This window comes from Schistocerca cancellata, chromosome 1 (genome assembly GCF_023864275.1).
Source record: "Schistocerca cancellata isolate TAMUIC-IGC-003103 chromosome 1, iqSchCanc2.1, whole genome shotgun sequence".
Taxonomy (NCBI): domain Eukaryota; kingdom Metazoa; phylum Arthropoda; class Insecta; order Orthoptera; family Acrididae; genus Schistocerca; species Schistocerca cancellata.
The window spans coordinates 741,957,016-741,976,483 of NC_064626.1; the positions used below are offsets into that span (position 1 = coordinate 741,957,016).

A 19,468-nucleotide genomic window follows, 5' to 3' on the forward strand; every position below is an offset into this window, starting at 1 on the left:
CCTTCCCCATCCTTCCCTAATCCGATGAGACCGATGACCACGCTGTCTGGTCTCCTTCCCCACACAACCAACCCCCAATAACTATGCTTTCTTTTGCACCTTGATCTCTGTATGGGAAAAACTTTGATGTAATATTAATCTTGTAACCTTTGGATGTTATGGTGGCTTGTGAAAATCCTGACTCGATCATTTAGCATCAGCTTCTACTGTATTTTTGAATCACGTTCCATACCCATTAATACTATTGGTTTCTCTCCCAGTTTTCCAGTTATAGTTTACCATTGTATAAACAGTAACTAATCTACATCCATGTCCATACTCCGCGAGCCACCTGACGTTGTGTGATGGAGGATACCTTGAGTACTTCTATCAGTTCTCCCTTCTATTTCAGTCTTGTATTGTTTGTGGAAGGAAAGATTGTCGGTATGCCTCTGTGTGGGCTCTAATTTCTCTGATTTTATACTCTTGGTCTCTTCGCAAGATGTACGTAGGAGGGAGCAATATACTGCTTGATTTTTCGGTGAAGGTATGTTCTTGAAACTTCAACAAAAGCCCGTAACGAGCTACTGAGCATCTCTCTAGCAGAGTCTTCCACTGGAGTTTATCATCTCCGTAATGCTTTCACAATTACTATATGATCCTGTAACGAAGTGCGCTGCTCTCCGTTGGATCTTTTCTATCAATTCTATAAACCCTATCTGGTACGGATCCCACAATGGTGAGCAGTATTCAAGCAGTGGGCGAACAAGTGTACTGTAACCTACTTCCTTTGTTTTCGGACTGCATTTCCTTAGGATTCTTCCAGTGAATCTCAGTCTGGTATCTGCTTTACCGACGATTAATTTTGTATGGTCATTCCATTTTAAATCACTCCTAATGCCTACTCCCAGATAATTTATGGAATTAACTGCTTCCAGTTGCTGACCTACTATATAGTAGCCAAATGATAAAGGATCTTTCGTTCTATGTATTCGCAGCACATTACACTTGTCTACATTGAGATTCAATTGCCATTCCCTGCACCATGCATCAATTCGTTGCAGATCCTCCTGAATTTCAGTACAATTTTCCATTGTTACAACCTCTCAATATACTACAGCATCATCCGCAAAAAGCCTCAGTGAACTTCCGATGTTATCCACAAGGTCATTTATATATATTGTGAATAGCAACGGTCCTACGACACTGCCCTGTGGCACACCTGAAATCACTCTTACTTTGGAAGACTTCTCTCCATTGAGAATGACATGCTGCGTTCTGTTATCTAGGAACTCTTCAATCCAGTCACACAATTGGTCTAATAGTCCATATTCTGTTACTTTGTTCATTAAACGACTGTGGGGGAACTGTATCAAACGCCTTGCGGAAGCCAAGAAACACGTCATCTACCTGAGAACCCATGTCTATGGCCCTCTTGAGTCTTGTGGACGAATAGTGTGAGCTGGGTTTCACACGATTGTCTTTTTCAAAACCCATGCTGATTCCTACAGAGTAGATTTCTAGTCTCCAGAAAAGTCATTATACTCGAACATAATACATGTTCCAGAATTCTACAACTGATCGACGTTAGAGATACAGGTCTATAGTTCTGCACATCTGTTCAATGTCCGTGATGACCCGTGCCCTTTTCCAATCTTTTGGAAAGCTACTCTCTTCTAGAGACCTACGGTACACCGCTGCAATAAGGGGGACAAGTTCCATCACATACTCCATGTATCAAACTTGTATTCTGATCTCTACACTTTTAAACCATTGTCACACTATCCACATTAAAACCCTCACCAGCAGCAGTTCATGTTCTGCAGCAGCGAAGAGTAAGGGTATACCAGTATGCATCCATCTTTTTGTGAAAGACTTCTCCTTCATCATATATCCTGGCTGCCAACTTGTCGACTGCTGCAACATGATAGTTACTCTTCATTGACCTGGTAATGATGTCTTGTGATATTAATAATTGGAGATGACAGGGAAGGTAAATTATAAACATTTTTGATACTTTACATAATCCATATGTTAACACTACTTGTTACTGCCTACTCAATCATTGCAATCCTTTTTGCCAAATCTCGTATGTTGTCTTTCACATTTTCTACCATTGCTACATTCAGTATTTTTTAGTTTTTGAAAATGATACATCAAATTGGTATATCCCCAATATGGTGGCCAACTAATAAGCTTACCAATTTACAGATGATACGGTTTCAAAACAGTCATCCGATTCCAGAATGAGATTTTCACTCTGCAGCAGAGTGTGCACTGATATGAAACTTCCTGGCAGATCAAAACTGTATGCCGGACCGAGACTCGAACTCAGGACCATTGCCTTTCGCGGGCAAGTGCTCTATCAACTGAGCTACCCAAGCACGACTCACGCCCCGTCACCACAGCTTTACTTCTGTCTTAGGCATCTGATTATCTGGATAGAAGTCCTTACCTGATTGTAGGCTACGTCTGGTTGAATATTAAATGACTTGCTGTTCACTGCAGTGTGATGCCTGTTGATAACATTTCACAGTATTATTAAGAAGTGATAGGTTTTCTAAAATGAAAGTTTTTGTTTCAGTTAATGGTTCAAGTGAGCCCTAATTGTTGATACATACTCTCACTTCTTAATCTGTATCCCAGTTCTTCTTTTGGTCTAAGGCACATCACATTAGACCCAGTTTGTGATGGAAGAGACCCTCCATGCAACAGAAAGAAACTAGCATACAAAAGCTGTAAAACAAACAGGGCAGGTTCAAGAGCAGTTTTCCACACAAGCGACTCATTGTTTGGCCTCTCCCCCCTTTTCCCTTTATTCCTGATGACTGGGGTGGAGATGGCCATTGAAAGCTCGAGAATGTTATTTGAATTGACGTAACTGGAAAAGTGAAGATTTTATTCAAATGTTGCCCTTAGGCATCCTTGGCGCCCCAATCATCTTGATACCCCGAGTGTCTGCTACCAGTTGTGAACATCCTGTACAGAAATCGTAGTTTGTGGTGCCTTGGGTGCCCCTCTCAGCTTGGTGCCTCAAGCTGCAGCTTGTGTCGCTTGGGCCTTAAACTGGCCCTGAAAACAAAGCATAGTGCTATATATAGAAACTTGCTAAATGAAAAATGTTTGGCTGTCAAAAGGATAATGTGTGAAGCCTTAAGCAGCTTATATTATTGAAAGACCTCTCACAGAACCTCGAGAAATCATGATTGTGTGTTGTATCTACACTCCTGGAAATGGAAAAAAGAACACATTGACACCGGTGTGTCAGACCCACCATACTTGCTCCGGACACTGCGAGAGGGCTGTACAAGCAATGATCACACGCACGGCACAGCGGACACACCAGGAACCGCGGTGTTGGCCGTCGAATGGCGCTAGCTGCGCAGCATTTGTGCACCACCGCCGTCAGTGTCAGCCAGTTTGCCGTGGCATACGGAGCTCCATCGCAGTCTTTAACACTGGTAGCATGCCGCGACAGCGTGGACGTGAACCGTATGTGCAGTTGACGGACTTTGAGCGAGGGCGTATAGTGGGCATGCGGGAGGCCGGGTGGACGTACCGCCGAATTGCTCAACACGTGGGGCGTGAGGTCTCCACAGTACATCGATGTTGTCGCCAGTGGTCGGCGGAAGGTGCACGTGCCCGTCGACCTGGGACCGGACCGCAGCGACGCACGGATGCACGCCAAGACCGTAGGATCCTACGCAGTGCCGTAGGGGACCGCACCGCCACTTCCCAGCAAATTAGGGACACTGTTGCTCCTGGGGTATCGGCGAGGACCATTCGCAACCGTCTCCATGAAGCTGGGCTACGGTCCCGCACACCGTTAGGCCGTCTTCCGCTCACGCCCCAACATCGTGCAGCCCGCCTCCAGTGGTGTCGCGACAGGCGTGAATGGAGGGACGAATGGAGACGTGTCGTCTTCAGCGATGAGAGTCGCTTCTGCCTTGGTGCCAATGATGGTCGTATGCGTGTTTGGCGCCGTGCAGGTGAGCGCCACAATCAGGACTGCATACGACCGAGGCACACAGGGCCAACATCCGGCATCATGGTGTGGGGAGCGATCTCCTACACTGGCCGTACACCACTGGTGATCGTCGAGGGGACACTGAATAGTGCACGGTACATCCAAACCGTCATCGAACCCATCGTTCTACCATTCCTAGACCGGCAAGGGAACTTGCTGTTCCAACAGGACAATGCACGTCCGCATGTATCCCGTGCCACCCAACGTGCTCTAGAGGGTGTAAGTCAACTACCCTGGCCAGCAATATCTCCAGATCTGTCCCCCATTGAGCATGTTTGGGACTGGATGAAGCGTCGTCTCACGCGGTCTGCACGTCCAGCACGAACGCTGGTCCAACTGAGGCGCCAGGTGGAAATGGCATGGCAAGCCATTCCACAGGACTACATCCAGCATCTCTATGATCGTCTCCATGGGAGAATAGCAGCCTGCATTGCAGCGAAAGGTGGATATACACTGTACTAGTGCCGACATTGTGCGTGCTCTGTTGCCTGTGTCTATGTGCCTGTGGTTCTGTCAGTGTGATCATGTGATGTATCTGACCCCAGGAATGTGTCAATAAAGTTTCCCCTTCCTGGGACAATGAATTCACGGTGTTCTTATTTCAATTTCCAGGAGTGTATGAATGCCACCACAGTTATGTGTCCAGCCAGCCGTGCGTGACAAAGGAACTGAAACTGGTGGTAGTGAAGCAACAGCAGAAAATCTGAACTCCCATTTTCAAATATTCCTTTGTTAAGGAAGGTCTAGGAGTGCTGTGACAGTTTAATTTTTGCACAGATGTGAAGATGAGTAATGAAGATATTACTGTCAGCCATATTGAGAACAAGTGAAAACCCTGAAATTGAATGAGACCCCACAGCCAGATGGAATCCTTGGCAGATTCTACATAGAATTCTCAGCTGAGGTGGCTCTTCCATTGAATGTGTATACTGCATATCCCTTGACTGACCCCCCCCCCCCCCCCAAATCATCATCATCATCATTGAAGACTGATTATGCCTTTCAGCGTTCAGTCTGGAGCATAGCCCCCCTTATACAGTTCCTCCATGATCCCCTATTCAGTGCTAACATTGGTGCCTCTTCTGCTCGGTCTGCCCCGACTCCTCCTACCCTCTACTGCTGAATCCATGAGTCTCTTGGGTAACCTTGCTTCTCCCATGTGTGTAACATGACCCCACCATCTAAGCCTGTTCGCCCTGACTGCTACATCTATAGAGTTCCTTCCCAGTTTTTATTTGATTTCCTCATTGTGGACACCCTCCTGCCATTGTTCCTATCTACTAGTACCTGCAATCATCCTAGCTACTTTCATATCCGTAACCTCAACCTTGTTGATAAGATAACCTGAATCCACCCAGCTTTCGCTCCCATACAACAAAGTTGGTCGAAAGATTGAACAGTGCACAGATAACTTAGTCTTGGTACTGACTTCCTTCTTGCAGAAGAGAGTAGATCGTAGCTGAGCGCTCACTGCATTAGCTTTGCTACACCTCGCTACCAGTTCTTTCACTATGTTGCCATCCTGTGAGAATATGCATCCTAAGTACTTGAAACCGTCCACCTGTTCTAACTTTGTTCCTCCTATTTGGCACTCAATCCATTTATATTTCTTTCCCACTGACATTACTTTCGTTTTGGAGATGCTAATCTTCATACCATAGTCCTTACATTTATGATCTAGCTCTGAAATATTACTTTGCAAACTTTCAATTGAATCTGCCATCACAACTAAGTCATCCGCATATGCAAGACTGCTTATTTTGTGTTCACGTATCTTAATCTCACCCAGCCAGTCTATTGTTTACAACATATGATCCATAAATAATATGAACAACAGTGGAGACAGGTTGCAGCCTTGTCTTACCCCTGAAACTACTCTGAACCATGAACTCAATTTACTGTCAACTCTAACTGCTGCCGGACTATCCATGTAAAGACCTTTAATTGCTTGCAAAAGTTTGCCTCCTATTCCATAATCTTGTAGAACAGACAATAACTTCCTTCTAGGAACCCGGTCATATGCTTTTTCTAGATCTATAAAGCATAGATACAATTCCCTGTTCCACTCATAACACTTCTCCATTATTTGCCGTAAGCTAAATATCTGGTCCTGACAACCTCTAAAAGGCCTAAACCCACATTGATTTTCATCCAATTGGTCCTCAACTAATACTCGCACTTTCCTTTCAACAATACCTGAGAAGATTTTACCCACAACGCTGATTAAAGAGATACCTCTGTAGTTGTTACAATCTTTTCTGTTTCCATGTTTAAAGATTGGTGTGATTACTGCTTTTGTCCAGTCTGATGGAACCTGTCCCGACTCCCAGGCCATTTCAGTTATCCTGTGTAGCCATTTAAGACCTGACATTCCACTGTATTTGATGAGTTCCTACTTAATTTCATCCACCCCAGCCGCTTTATTGCACTGCAATCTATTGACCATTTTTTCCACTTCCTCAAATGTGATCCTATTTCCAACATCATTCCTATCCCATTCTACTTCGAAATCTGAAACATTACTGATCGCATTTTCACCTACATTGAGCAACTCTTCAAAATACTCCCTCCATCTGCCCAAGGCATCCACAGGATTCACCAGCAGTTTTCCTGACCTGTCCAAAATACTTGTCATTTCCTTCTTACCTCTCTTTCGAAGACTGCTAGTTACACTCCAGAATGGTTTTCCAGCAGCTTGACCCATAGTCTCCAACCTGTTTCCAAAGTCTTCCCACGATTTCTTCTTGGATGCTGCAATTATCTGTTTGGCTTTGTTTCTTTCTTCAACATAACTTTCTCTGTCTACCTGGGTTCTGGTATGTAGCCATTTTTGATACGCCTTCTTTTTCCTTTTACAGGCTGCCTTGAATGTGTCATTCCACCAAGCTGTTTGCTTCATCGTACTTTTACACACTACTGTTCCAAGACATTCTTTAGCCACTTCTAGTACTGTGTCCCTGTACCTTGTCCATTCCTTTTCCAATGACTGTAATTGACTACATTCAACTAACTGGTACCTTTCTGAGATCGCTGTTATATACTTGTGCCTGATTTCCTTATCCTGAAGTTTCTCAACTCTTATCCTCCTACATATGGACCTGACCTCCTGCACTTTCGGCCTCTCAATCCCAATTTCACTGCAGATTAAATAATGATCAGTGTCATCAAAGAATCCCCTGAATACACGTGTGTCCCTCACAGCCTTCCTGAATTCCTGATCTGTTATTATATAGTCAATGACAGATCTGGTTCCCCTGCCTTCCCAAGTATACCGGTGAATGTTCTTGTGTTTAAAAAAGGAGTTTGTGATTACTAAGCCCATACTGGCACAGAAATCCAAGAGTTGTTTCCCGTTCCTGTTGGCCTCCATATCCTCTCCAAATTTACCCATAACCTTTTCATACCCTTCTGTTCGATTTCCAATCCTGGCGTTAAAATCACCCATGAGCTGAACACTGTCCTTGTCCTTTACTCTAACAACTACATCACTGAGTGCCTCATAAAAACTATTCATCTTATCTTGATCTGGCCCTTCACAATGCGAATATACTGACACAACCCTAATTTTCTTGCTAGACACTGTCAAATCTATCCACATCAGTCGTTCGTTTACATACCTTATTGCAACTATGCTGGGTTCCATTTCTTTCCTGATGTAAAGCCCTACACCCCATTGTGCTACTCCTGCTTTGACTCCTGACAGGTAGACCTTGTATTCTCCCACTTCCTCTTCTTTCTCACCCCTTACCCGAATGTCACTAACAGCTAAAACGTCCAGCCCCATCTTACTTGCAGCCTCTGCCAGCTCTACCTTCTTCCCAGAGTAGCCCCCATTGATATTAATAGCTCCCCATCTCATTACCATTTGTTTGCCAAGTCGTATCTTAGGAGTCCCTGGTTTGTCAGTTAGAGGTGGGACTTCGTCACCTCCAAAGGTCCGAGGCATTTTGCTCTGATTGTTGCCAGCATCATATTTAAAGTACCAGGGAAGCAGGTTGCTAGCCTTACTTGCCCCGAGTCCCATTGGTTTTTACCCCTAACGGCTGAGGGACTAACTGGTAGATTTGGTAGTCTTTGCCATATGAGCACAAAGGTGACCACGACTCAGAATATGTCTGAGATGCCCAGCCTTATTCCAAAGTAACTGGTATCCCGACTGTCGGGACCACTTACTTGGCCACTCATACGTTGCCCGTGGTTCATGAACTAGGACATGACTACAGGAACCCACACCATGAACCACCTCCCCCCCCCCCCCCCCAAAAAAAAGCCTACAGTGCAGGATAATAGATGTTACCCATAAAACACTTTGCTCTGTGGTCTGTAATAAAATTTTGTAACTCTGCTCTGATTGCCCCTTAGTATTATTATACCAGACCTGTTTTACTCCTCCATTACATCCTATATTTAATAGTCATGGGTGACTGGAATTCGAGTGTAGGAAAAGGGAGAGAAGGAAACGTAGTAGGTGAATATGGACTGGGGGTAAGAAATGAAAGAGGAAGCTGCCTGGTAGAATTTTGCACAAAGCACAACTTAATCATAGCTAACACTTGGTTTAAGAATCATGATAGAAGGTTGTATACATGGAAGAACCCTGGAGATACTAAAAGGTATCAGATAGATTATACAATGGTAAGACAGAGATTTAGGAACCAGGTTTTAAATTGTAAGACATTTCCAGGGGCAGATGTGAACTCTGACCACAATCTATTGGTTATGACCTGTAGATTAAAACTGAAGAAACTGCAAAAAGGTGGGAATTTAAGGAGATAGGACCTGGATAAACTGACTAAACCAGAGGCTGTACAGAGTTTCAGGGAGAGCGTAACGGAACAATTGACAGGAATACGGGAAGGAAATACAGTACAAGAAGAATGGGTAGCTTTGAGGGATGAAGTAGTGAAGGCAGCAGAGGATCAAGTAGGTAAAAAGACGAGGGCTAGTAGAAATCCTTGGGTAACAGAAGAAATATTGAATTTAATTGATGAAAGGAGAAAATATAAAAATGCAGTAACTGAAGCAGGCAAAGAGGAATACAAACGTCTCAAAAATGAGATCGACAGGAAGTGCAAAATGGCTAAGCAGGGATGGCTAGAGGACAAATGTAAGGATGTAGAGGCTTATCTCACTAGGGGTAAGATAGATACTGCCGACAGGAAAATTAAAGAGACATTTGGAGATAAGAGAACCACTTGTATGAACATCAAGAGCTCAGATGGAAACCCAGTTCTAAGCAAAGAGGGGAAAGCAGAAAGGTGGAAGGAGTATATAGAGGGTCTATACTAGGGCGATGTACTTAAGGACAATATTATGGAAATGGAAGAGGATGTAGATGAAGATGAAATGGGAGATACGATACTGCATGAAGAGTTTGACAGAGCACTGAAAGACCTGAGTCGAAACAAGGCCCCCGGAGTAGACAACATTCCATTGGAACTACTGACGGCCTTGGGAGAGCCAGTCCTGACAAAACTCTACCATCTGGTGAGCAAGATGTATGAAACAGGCGAAATACCCTCAGACTTCAAGAAGAATATAATAATTCCAATCCAAAAGAAAGCAGGTGTTGACAGATGTGAAAATTACCGAACAATCAGTTTAATAAGCCACAGCTGCAAAATACTAACACGTATTCTTTACAGACGAATGGAAAAACTAGTAGAAGCCGACATCGGGGAAGATCAGTTTGGATTCCGTAGAAATACTGGAACACGTGAGGCAATACTGACCTTACGACTTATCTTAGAAGAAAGATTAAGGAAAGGCAAACCTATGTTTCTAGCATTTGTAGACTTAGAGAAAGCTTTTGACAATGTTGACTGGAATACTCTCTTTCAAATTCTAAAGGTGGCAGGTGTAAAATACAGGGAGCGAAAGGCTATTTACAATTTGTACAGAAAGCAGATGGCAGTTATAAGAGTCGAGGGACATGAAAGGGAAGCAGTGGTTGGGAAGGGAGTAAGACAGGGTTTTAGCCTCTCCCCGATGTTATTCAATCTGTATATTGAGCAAGCAGTAAAGGAAACAAAAGAAAAATTCGGAGTAGGTATTAAAATCCATGGAGAAGAAATAAAAACTTTGAGGTTCGCCGATGACATTGTAATTCTGTCAGAGACAGCAAAGGACTTGGAAGAGCAGTTGAACGGTATGGATTGTGTCTTGAAGGGAGGATATAAGATGAACATCAACAAAAGCAAAACGAGGATAATGGAATGTAGTCGAATTAAGTCGGGTGATGTTGAGGGTATTAGATTAGGAAATGAGACACTTAAGTAGTAAAGGAGTTTTGCTATTTGGGGAGCAAAATAACTGATGATGGTCGAAGTAGAGAGGATATGAAATGTAGGCTGGCAATGGCAAGGAACGCGTTTCTGAAGAAGAGAAATTTGTTAACATCGAATATAGATTTAAGTGTCAGGAAGTCATTTCTGAAAGTATTTGTATGGAGTGTAGCCATGTATGGAAGTGAAACATGGACGGTAAATAGTTTGGACAAGAAGAGAATAGAAGCTTTCGAAATGTGGTGCTACAGAATAATGCTGAAGATTAGATGGGTAGATCACATAACTAATGAGGAAGTATTGAATAGGATTGGGGAGAAGAGAAGTTTGTGGCACAACTTGACAAGAAGAAGGGATCGGCTGGTAGGACATGTTCTGAGGCATCAAGGGATCACCAGTTTGGTATTGGAGGGTAAAAATCGTAGGGGGAGACTAAGAGATGAATACACTAAGCAGATTCAGAAGGATGTAGGTTGCAGTAGGTACTGGGAGATGAAGAAGCTTGCACAGGATAGAGTAGCATGGAGAGCTGCATCAAACCAGTCTCAGGACTGAAGACCACAACAACAACAACAACATACATCCTATTCATTATTCTGACTGATTGCTTATTAATATTGCTTTCCCACATGCAGTCCCTTCGTGGAGAATAACTAACAAGAAAAGCAGTGGTTTGTAGAAAGGTATTATATTTGCCAGTCAGACATTTCTTGCTAAGTATGTCATGCCTACAGACTTCATCAAATATTTCCCAATAAATGAGCTCCATTAGTGCTGTTAATAGTACTGTCTGTCTGTGCCCTTTGGCAACATTTTATGGTGTTACATAGCTTCAGAACAAGAGACATATGTAGAAATATCATATTTTATGAGAAATTTTAAACAAATGTTAATTGTTGTTTTCTTTATGAGCTACCTTGTTTTCTTCACAAACTCATTTCATATAATGCCATATGAAATAGTCAAACAAATGTATTTGTTCTTCAATATGGTAGATTTGAATAGTTTATCATTAGTATAGCCCCATTTGATATCAGAGCTATTAATTTGCTTTTGAGGTTCTTGTTCCATTCAGCTATAGATGTGATCAGCCAGTGGTGTTCTGAGCATCAATAACTTACAGATTTTGGTTCTGAAGGAATAACAGTTATTGAAAATTATGTTGACAATAACAATTAAAATAGTGTCATATACATTTCAATTTGAGTGTCAGCAATATTCCTGTAAGACGATATGGCGTTCTGATGATCGTCATTCTGCGATTCAGCATTCTGATGATCGTCATTCTATTATACAAAATACTGTATTATTACAATAATTAATCCTCAGTTCAATTTTTTTATCTAAACACACACATTATAGAAATGTATTTCTTTTATTAGGTGATTTTGGATCAATTGTAGGTCCTTCTGGAAATCAAGACAACACTGCAAAATTAGTGGCACTTTCTGTAATGTTAAGCACCTATTTTACGTGGTCATGTAATTGCTTTTATGAAAATCATTTGCAATATGGTTTTTGGGGACGGAAGATGTTATAAGCATCTTCATATGTACCTTATGTGTTATACACATATGACTCTTATTATATCCATTGTTAATACCACTTGTAAACGATGATTCTTGATTTTCAGGATACCCGAATAGTGCCACTTGAAGATGCACTCCCCAAAGGCAAAGAGACTTCTGAAAAAGGTCAGCTAACTGATGCTGTGTCTTTGGAACATCGTGGCACTGTTACAAGTATGAACTAACACGCTGTAGTAGTGGTGATGTGTTTCTTGCTAACATGGAGACAGTATTGTAAATTGCATGAAATAGATACTTGGGTGTTATGGTAATCTGATATGATGATTTTATATTAAGACTTTTAGGTAGTTATTGTAATCCCGCTGCATTTCTATCTTGAGCTACATTTTTCAACACCTGCTTCTTGGTAAATGAAGGAATTATGCGGTACCTGACTACAAATAATAAGGTCTGGGGTTTTTTTCCCAGTGATACCATGGATTTTTTTTCCTGTCTCATTACCTTATTCGCCTCCGACAATGACTTGTTACTGTGAAACATGCCAAGTTACATAAAGATGTGGAGTGTATATTTGACTGTGAGTGCCCATAGAACTGCCTGGGTAAGCCAGCATAAATATCAGAGGGCAGTGGCACACCACTTTCAAGAGGACCAAGGCTGTTAAATCACGATGTTGGTCAAATCGGCATTTAAATTAATTACAGCCTTCAACTTTTTAAAGTCAGATGGACATTCATCATCATATTCATATTACATATCTTTATTCAAACAACAGATTGCTTCTTTTTCCTAAACTATAGTCTAGGTAAGCATATGCAGTCAGATTGTAGATATAAAACAGAAAATTTCAAAGGTTTTTTTCCCCCTCAAAATTGTCAGCTGCTTCCAGAAGGCAAGCCTAATTAAGTATAGGTAATTTTCTTAATTTTATCAGTTTTTGATTGACTGTGCTACACTGTGCAATCTTCTTGGTTCAGCCACTTCACTGTGACATACCCCACTATTACCACACTCAGAACCGGCTACAGTGGCACAGTACAGTAGTCACGTACAATTACATGTTAAAACAGTGGTTATTTTGGTTTGCTGCCAATATTAGTGAATATTTGTCAACCAAATATTGCACAAAACCAATTTAACATTGCTCTTTCAATTGGGCCTTTGAAAGTAGGGTTGAAGTAAACTTACATTAATAAAGCGAATTTCCTTTTGACATTGGATGTCGTATGAAATATCCTATGAACAGTCTGTTTTTAGGGTGGCTGCACCGGCACAGTATAAAAATGAAATTGAAAAATCTTTACAACACAAGACCGTTGACACCTGTCAACTCTTATGAGAGATACTCTGCAGAAATCAAAAATTGATTCTTTAAGTGCTGAAACTTATTCATACAGTCTTGCAGAAGACACCACCATTTGCACTGCTGTCATTGTCATTCACATGGCATCAACTGCTTGGTAAAGGCTTCCTCTAGAGCTATCAATGCTCTGTAGTCTTTACAGATATACATCTATGTTGCTCCTATTTGTTTTCTAATGTCATCTGCTCACCTTTCATTGGGTTGTCATCTCGGTATATTTTTATCTCTTGATATCTTGCAAAGAACTTCCATGGCCCATCTACCATTCATTCACCTGGTTACATGTCCAGTGCATGGAACCATAATTATGTCTGCCAGTCTAGTCTGTCCCTGATATGCTTGTTTGTTTGTACTCTATCTTCTATTAACTCCCAAAATGGTTCTCTTCATTGCCCGTTGAGTGACCCGTTGTTTGAGTGGTTTTTGCATTAAAAGTTCAAGACTCACCGCAATATGCAAATTGATTATTGCCAGTACAACGGAAGTGTGATTCTGGAAACTTTGTTCATCTTCCCCAAAAAGCATTCATGAACATATTTACTTTTCTGTTTATTTCTTCTGTTGACCTTTCTGGTATTCTGCAGTTGTCATCTATAACTGCTGAAAAAAACCACACTTCTACTTTCTGTAATTCTTGATTGTACAAAATATCAATCTTCTTTTTGATGCTTTGATTATACATATTCTGTCTTGTATTGGTTGAATTTCAAATTCTTCCATTACTTTTTCATTTGTATTAGCTACAAAAATACATCGTCATCAGTAATTCAAAAGTAGCACAAGGTTGTTCTGTTAACAAATTTGCCACTGTTTTCTTAATTTGTGGGTCTTGGAATAATTCCTGAAGAATTACTAAGAATATTTTTGTAATCAATAATGTCTGTGCTTGATTAAGCTCCCATTTTTGTATTCGAAACTATTCTGATGAAGTTGAATCGAAGTTGCTGCAGTGATAACATATATTCTTCAGTATATTAACAAACAGATACAACCACTGCCATATATCTTAAGGAATATATGTTTGTATTTGGTTGAAATGAGTCCTGAACAGTCTCAAAATTTGCGAATCACAGTAAAAGTGGTAATCCGTACCCATAGCCTGATTCTATCTACATCTACATACATACTCTGCAAGCCACCGTACGGTGCATAACGGAGGGTATGTTGTACCACTACTAGCCATTTCCCTTCCTGTTCCACTCTGATATAGGGTGATGAAAAAATGAACATTTGCCTGTGTGCGAGCCCTAATTTCCCTGATCTTATATCCATGGTCCATAACCAAATTTTAGTTTGGTGCCTGTAGAATCATTCTACAGCCAGCTTCGAATGCCATGTCTCTAAATTTTCTCATAACTGTCCCTGAAAAGACTGTTGCTTTCACTCCAGGGATTCCAATTTGAGCTCTTGAAGCATCTCCGTAATTCTTGCTTATTGATTGAAATTAACGATAACAAATACAGCAGCCCACCTCTGAATTGCTTCAATGTTTTCCTTTAATGTGACAGCTGGAGATCCCAAATACTCGAGTGGTAATCAAGAATGGGTTACACTAATGTTCTATATATGGTACTCTTTTCAAATGAACTACACTTTCCAACATCTCTCCCAGTAAACCAAAGTCAACCATTTACCTTCCCCACTACAATACTTAATGCTTATTGTATTTCTTATCACTTTGCTGTGTTACACATAGATATTTAATTGACATGACTGTGTCAAGCACCACACTACTAATGCCATATTTGTACATTACTTATCTGCATTAACTTAAATTTTTCTGCAGGTACAGCTAGCTGCTATTTATCACATCAAACTGAAATTTTGTCAAAGTCTTCTTGTATCCTTATACAGTCATTCAAAACCAATACCTTCCCATACACTACAGCATCATCAGCAAATAGCCATTGTTCATGACTTGCAAATGGTCCATTGTACTATGTACATTTCTAAACCCAGTTTTTTTCCTCAGAGAACTTGAGGCTGACAGATCTGTACAGTACAGGAGAATTGTCTTGCACTGCTAGCATTAGGTAAATAATTTTGGAGCTTTCTTGTATATCACTTTTCCTGCCATCTCCAGTCACTTTCTTTCTCTGTAATTAGTCTGGTACTAATTTCCGGATATCATTATTTTCATGAACTAGCTGTATCATCTCTTGAACTACACAAAATTGACTACTCCCAACGAACTTTCAAATCGTCTGGAATACCACAGTCCTAGGAACTATGACGGTAGGGCCCCAGACAGTCCTACCCTAATATACTCGCCTTCCTGGGCCCAAAGGGTTTTGTGGGGCTTGTCTCATACCTCAGCCCAGCTTTGGTACAAGAAGTTCTATCACATCACTGAGTACTTTGAAGTATCAGATCTTGTGATCAACATGACCAGTTCATCATGAGTCAACAAAGTCAGTATTGATATTCAGCTGTCAATGAAATAACGTGTGACTCGTGAACAATTACACTGGAGAAGATTCTCTACAGTTTAGTGTTGTGAGCAGGCCATCCACATTTTTCTCATTAAGAAAATTACTTTATATGTAACTGGACATGAGAATCTATCCTAGTTGTTTCCGTTAATACTTTGTGAGATCTGTTCACACCCCCCCCCCCCCCCCCCCTACCCCACTCCACCCCTGCCCACCACAGTTTTGCAGCCTTCTGTAAGCATGTTATTATTAGCCTATTAACTATGCTAGCACCACACTATGCAAGCACAAACTTACAGAATAGAAAATGATTTCAGATTTGGTCAGGAGAAATGTAGCACACTGAAGAAATAGAAAATTTAAGAATTTATGTTTCATATAGCTCTGAATGATAAATGTTGGAGACAACTATGTGGATAGGATAGAGGCCCTTGAATCGCACAGGCACAATGAAAAAGAATGCTGGAAATGTTTCCATCATCAGAAGTAGGAAATAAAAACACACACACACACACACACACACACACACACACACACACACATATACCAGACCCTAAGGCTCAACTTACATCAGTGGTTCAGAGTAAACTTCCAGTACACATTATTGTATATCATGTAAAATAAATGAGAAACATGACTGTATGAAAACCCTATTGAGTCAACAGTTATAATTTGTAAATTCTTTCTCCGGCAGTTGGGCCCTCTATAAAATTGTTTAGATTTTGACTGGACCATTTCTTTGGTACACTTTGTTCATTGTATTGCATGGTAGTATTTACTTTATGTTTTCCTGGACTTCCATTCTAAAATTCAACAATATTTCATTTTGAAACAGCATATTTTTAAATACTTGAGTAAAGTGCAGCATTAAACACACATGGTACACTGAAACTAAGTGCCTGGGTGGGCCATGAAAGTGGATTCCTTACTTTCTAAGATTGTGGTCTATTTTTTCCAGAGCCATTAATGTATGTCAAATAATGGATTAGAATTTGACCAAGGTTTGCCCCAAAATTAAATCTTCTTCTTGATGTGGAAACTGACAGCTGTCCGAGGGTCAGAATTTTTCCGCTAGCTCTTTTTATGCTCATTTTTGGAACAGATCCCATAAATACAATATCAGTTGTGGAACAAATCATTGAGCAGTGTTAATGGTCTTTGAGACAAATGTTAATATTCCTATTACATCATAATCTCCCATTTTTCTTTTCTTTGTACACTAGAAAAACTGCAATTATAGATGTATAATTTGTGATTGTTATTGCTGTGTAAGTATTGGATCTCCAGACAGTGTACAGGTTATGTCTTCTGATGGATGCATAACATTTATGGGATATTTCTCCATCCTGCTTTTGCTAAGTAAATTATAATTCAACATGTAAGTCTACATCTACATACACAGTGTACTAAGCAAGTCACAGTGGAGGGTATCTTGTACCACTCGTAGTCATTTCCTGTCCTTTTCCAATTGCAAATAGAGAGAGGGAAAAATGAATGTCTATATGCATCACTACGAACCCAAATTTCTGTTATCTTCAAGTTCTTTACATTAAATGTATGTTGGCAGCAGTAGGATCATTCTGCAGTCAACTTCCAATGCCAGTTCTCTAAATTTTTTCAGTAGTATTCCTTGAAAAGAACTTCACCTTCCCACCAGGGATTCCCGTTTGAGGTCGTGAAGCATCTCCACAATATTTGCATGTTGATTGAACCTATCGGTAACAAATCTAACAGTCTGCCGCTGAATTGCTTTGATGTCTTCCTGAACACCACAGCATCTGCAGCAAACAGCCACAGATTGCTGCTCAACCTGTCCATGTCTGTCATATCAGTTATGTTTATAGATAATAATAGTGGTCCTATCACACTTCCCCTGGGATGCTCCTGACAGTGCTCTTGTCTCGCTATCGAGGTAAACATATTGGGCTTTATTACTTTTAAAGTCTTTGAGTCACTCGCATACCTGGGAACCTATTTCGTATGCTTGTACCTTCATTAATATTCTGCAGTCAGACACTGTGTCAAATACTTTCTGCATATTTAGATATACAGAATTTGCTTATATCATTTATCTATAGTTCAGATGATACCTTATGTGAAAAGAGCAAACTGAGTTTCACACAAGTGATGCTTTCTAAATCTCTGCTGATTTGTGGGCAGAATCCTTTCTCAAGCTTAGAGTATTCTTAAGAATTTCACAGCAAATTAATGTTAAGGATGTTTTGTCCCTAATTTTATGGGCCTGTTCTTTTACCCTTCTTATATACACTAGTCACCTGTTCTTTTTTCAAGTTCCTTGGGACTTTATGCTGGGTGAGAGATTCGTGATAAATGCAAGCTAAGTACGGGGTCATTGCCCTAGAATACTCACTGTAAAATCAAATTGGGTTTCAGTCCATACCTAGCTACTTACTTGTTTTCAACTCTTTCAGTTGTTCTCTACACCAGGGGCACTTATTATTATGTCTTTCATGTGGGAATCTGTGCAATGGTTGAATGGCGATGTGTTTGTACAATCCTCCTGCATGTATGATTTCTTAATTGTAAAATGTGTAAAACTTCATATGTCGTTTTGCTTCATTCTGTTGCCACACCATATTGGCCAGTGATTGACTAGATAGAAGCCTTCGATCCACTAAACGATTTTATGTGGGACCAGAATTTTCTAAAGTACTCAGCAACATCTTTTGCTACGATACAACAGTGATAGGTGTTACATGCTTTGCGCATCAGTCTTTTTACAGTCACAAGAATTTCTACAAATGTTCACCTGTTGTCATTTGCGTGTTCTGTTATGAACTGAGAGTGCAACAGTCTGTACTTCCTCAGTGTTTACCGAATTTTATGTTTGTCCAGCATAGAATATCATTATGTTATGAGGATAAATGACTACTCACCAAATAGTAGTACTGAGTAGCAGTTAGGTTAATAGATATGTAGAAAAGGAGGATGAAATGTTAAACCTTTAGAGAAGCCCCCCCCCTCCCCCCCATTTTTTTTGTGCTACAGCAACGAACTCTGGTGGTGGTGGTGGTGGTGGTGGTGGCAGCAGCGGCGGCACAGCATGATGCGCACGCACGTGTGTGTGTGTGTGTGTGTGTGTGTGTGTGTGTGTGTGTGTGTTTCAGTGACATTATGGCCTATTATTTATTGTTGCTGCTTGGTGATTTGCTGCTATTTATTAACTGGAAAATTATTTGATACTTTAATTTTTAAATTAATCTGTCTTCTTCTCTGTCTTGTTGGACTATTTTTCCACTTGTCACCAGTAATAAATTGAACATCGTGTTATGGTAAATTTTGTTTGCACTCTCACTTAGCTGTTCCCAAAAATATTCCATTTTGAATTTAATTCAGTGTTCCACTTTTTATTAATCACAACATCATTGTTTCTTGTTATTATTGATTTTAAACACATAGACATACTTTGAGTCAAAGTGATATTTATTTTCTTTTTTTGTAATATGAAGAAATTAGTGGTTACACTGTAAAGAAGCTTTCTTGTGTTATAAGTGATGGGGAGGGACTGTAAGTAACAAAACAGAAATTGTTTTATTTATTATGTTCTGTGTTCAATTTGTTAATAGGGTTTGTGCAAGAAATGTTGCTGTGCGCTCTGTACTACTTAATTGCACATACCTGCATGCATTTCTTCCAGCATTGTTGTATGAACATTAAAAAATATTCCAGTATCTTCCTTGTAAATGTTTTTAATTCTTTTTAGTCAAACAATTAGCTTGTTATTCATCATCATTTCCAGTTGTGACCTAATATTAAGCAGCTTGAGAAAATACAGAGCCAGCTGAATAACCCAGACATTTTATAAATGAAAGTCTGTTGACTCCGTTCATTTC

At 40.5% G+C, this 19,468-nt stretch overlaps 1 protein-coding gene across 12 annotated transcripts in view; it reads left to right on the top strand.

Moving 5' to 3' along the window:
- Positions 1–19,468, top strand: part of LOC126185655 (C-Jun-amino-terminal kinase-interacting protein 4) — a 270,109-nt gene that overhangs the window by 5,498 nt on the left and 245,143 nt on the right. For 11 of the 12 annotated variants that reach the window (XM_049928155.1, XM_049928156.1, XM_049928146.1 and 8 more), the window contains exon 5: positions 11,924–12,032. In XM_049928155.1, the coding sequence (XP_049784112.1) occupies positions 11,924–12,032 (109 nt within the window). The remainder of the gene's footprint in view (positions 1–11,923; positions 12,033–19,468) is intronic. The other variant, XM_049928153.1, reaches the window with a different exon arrangement.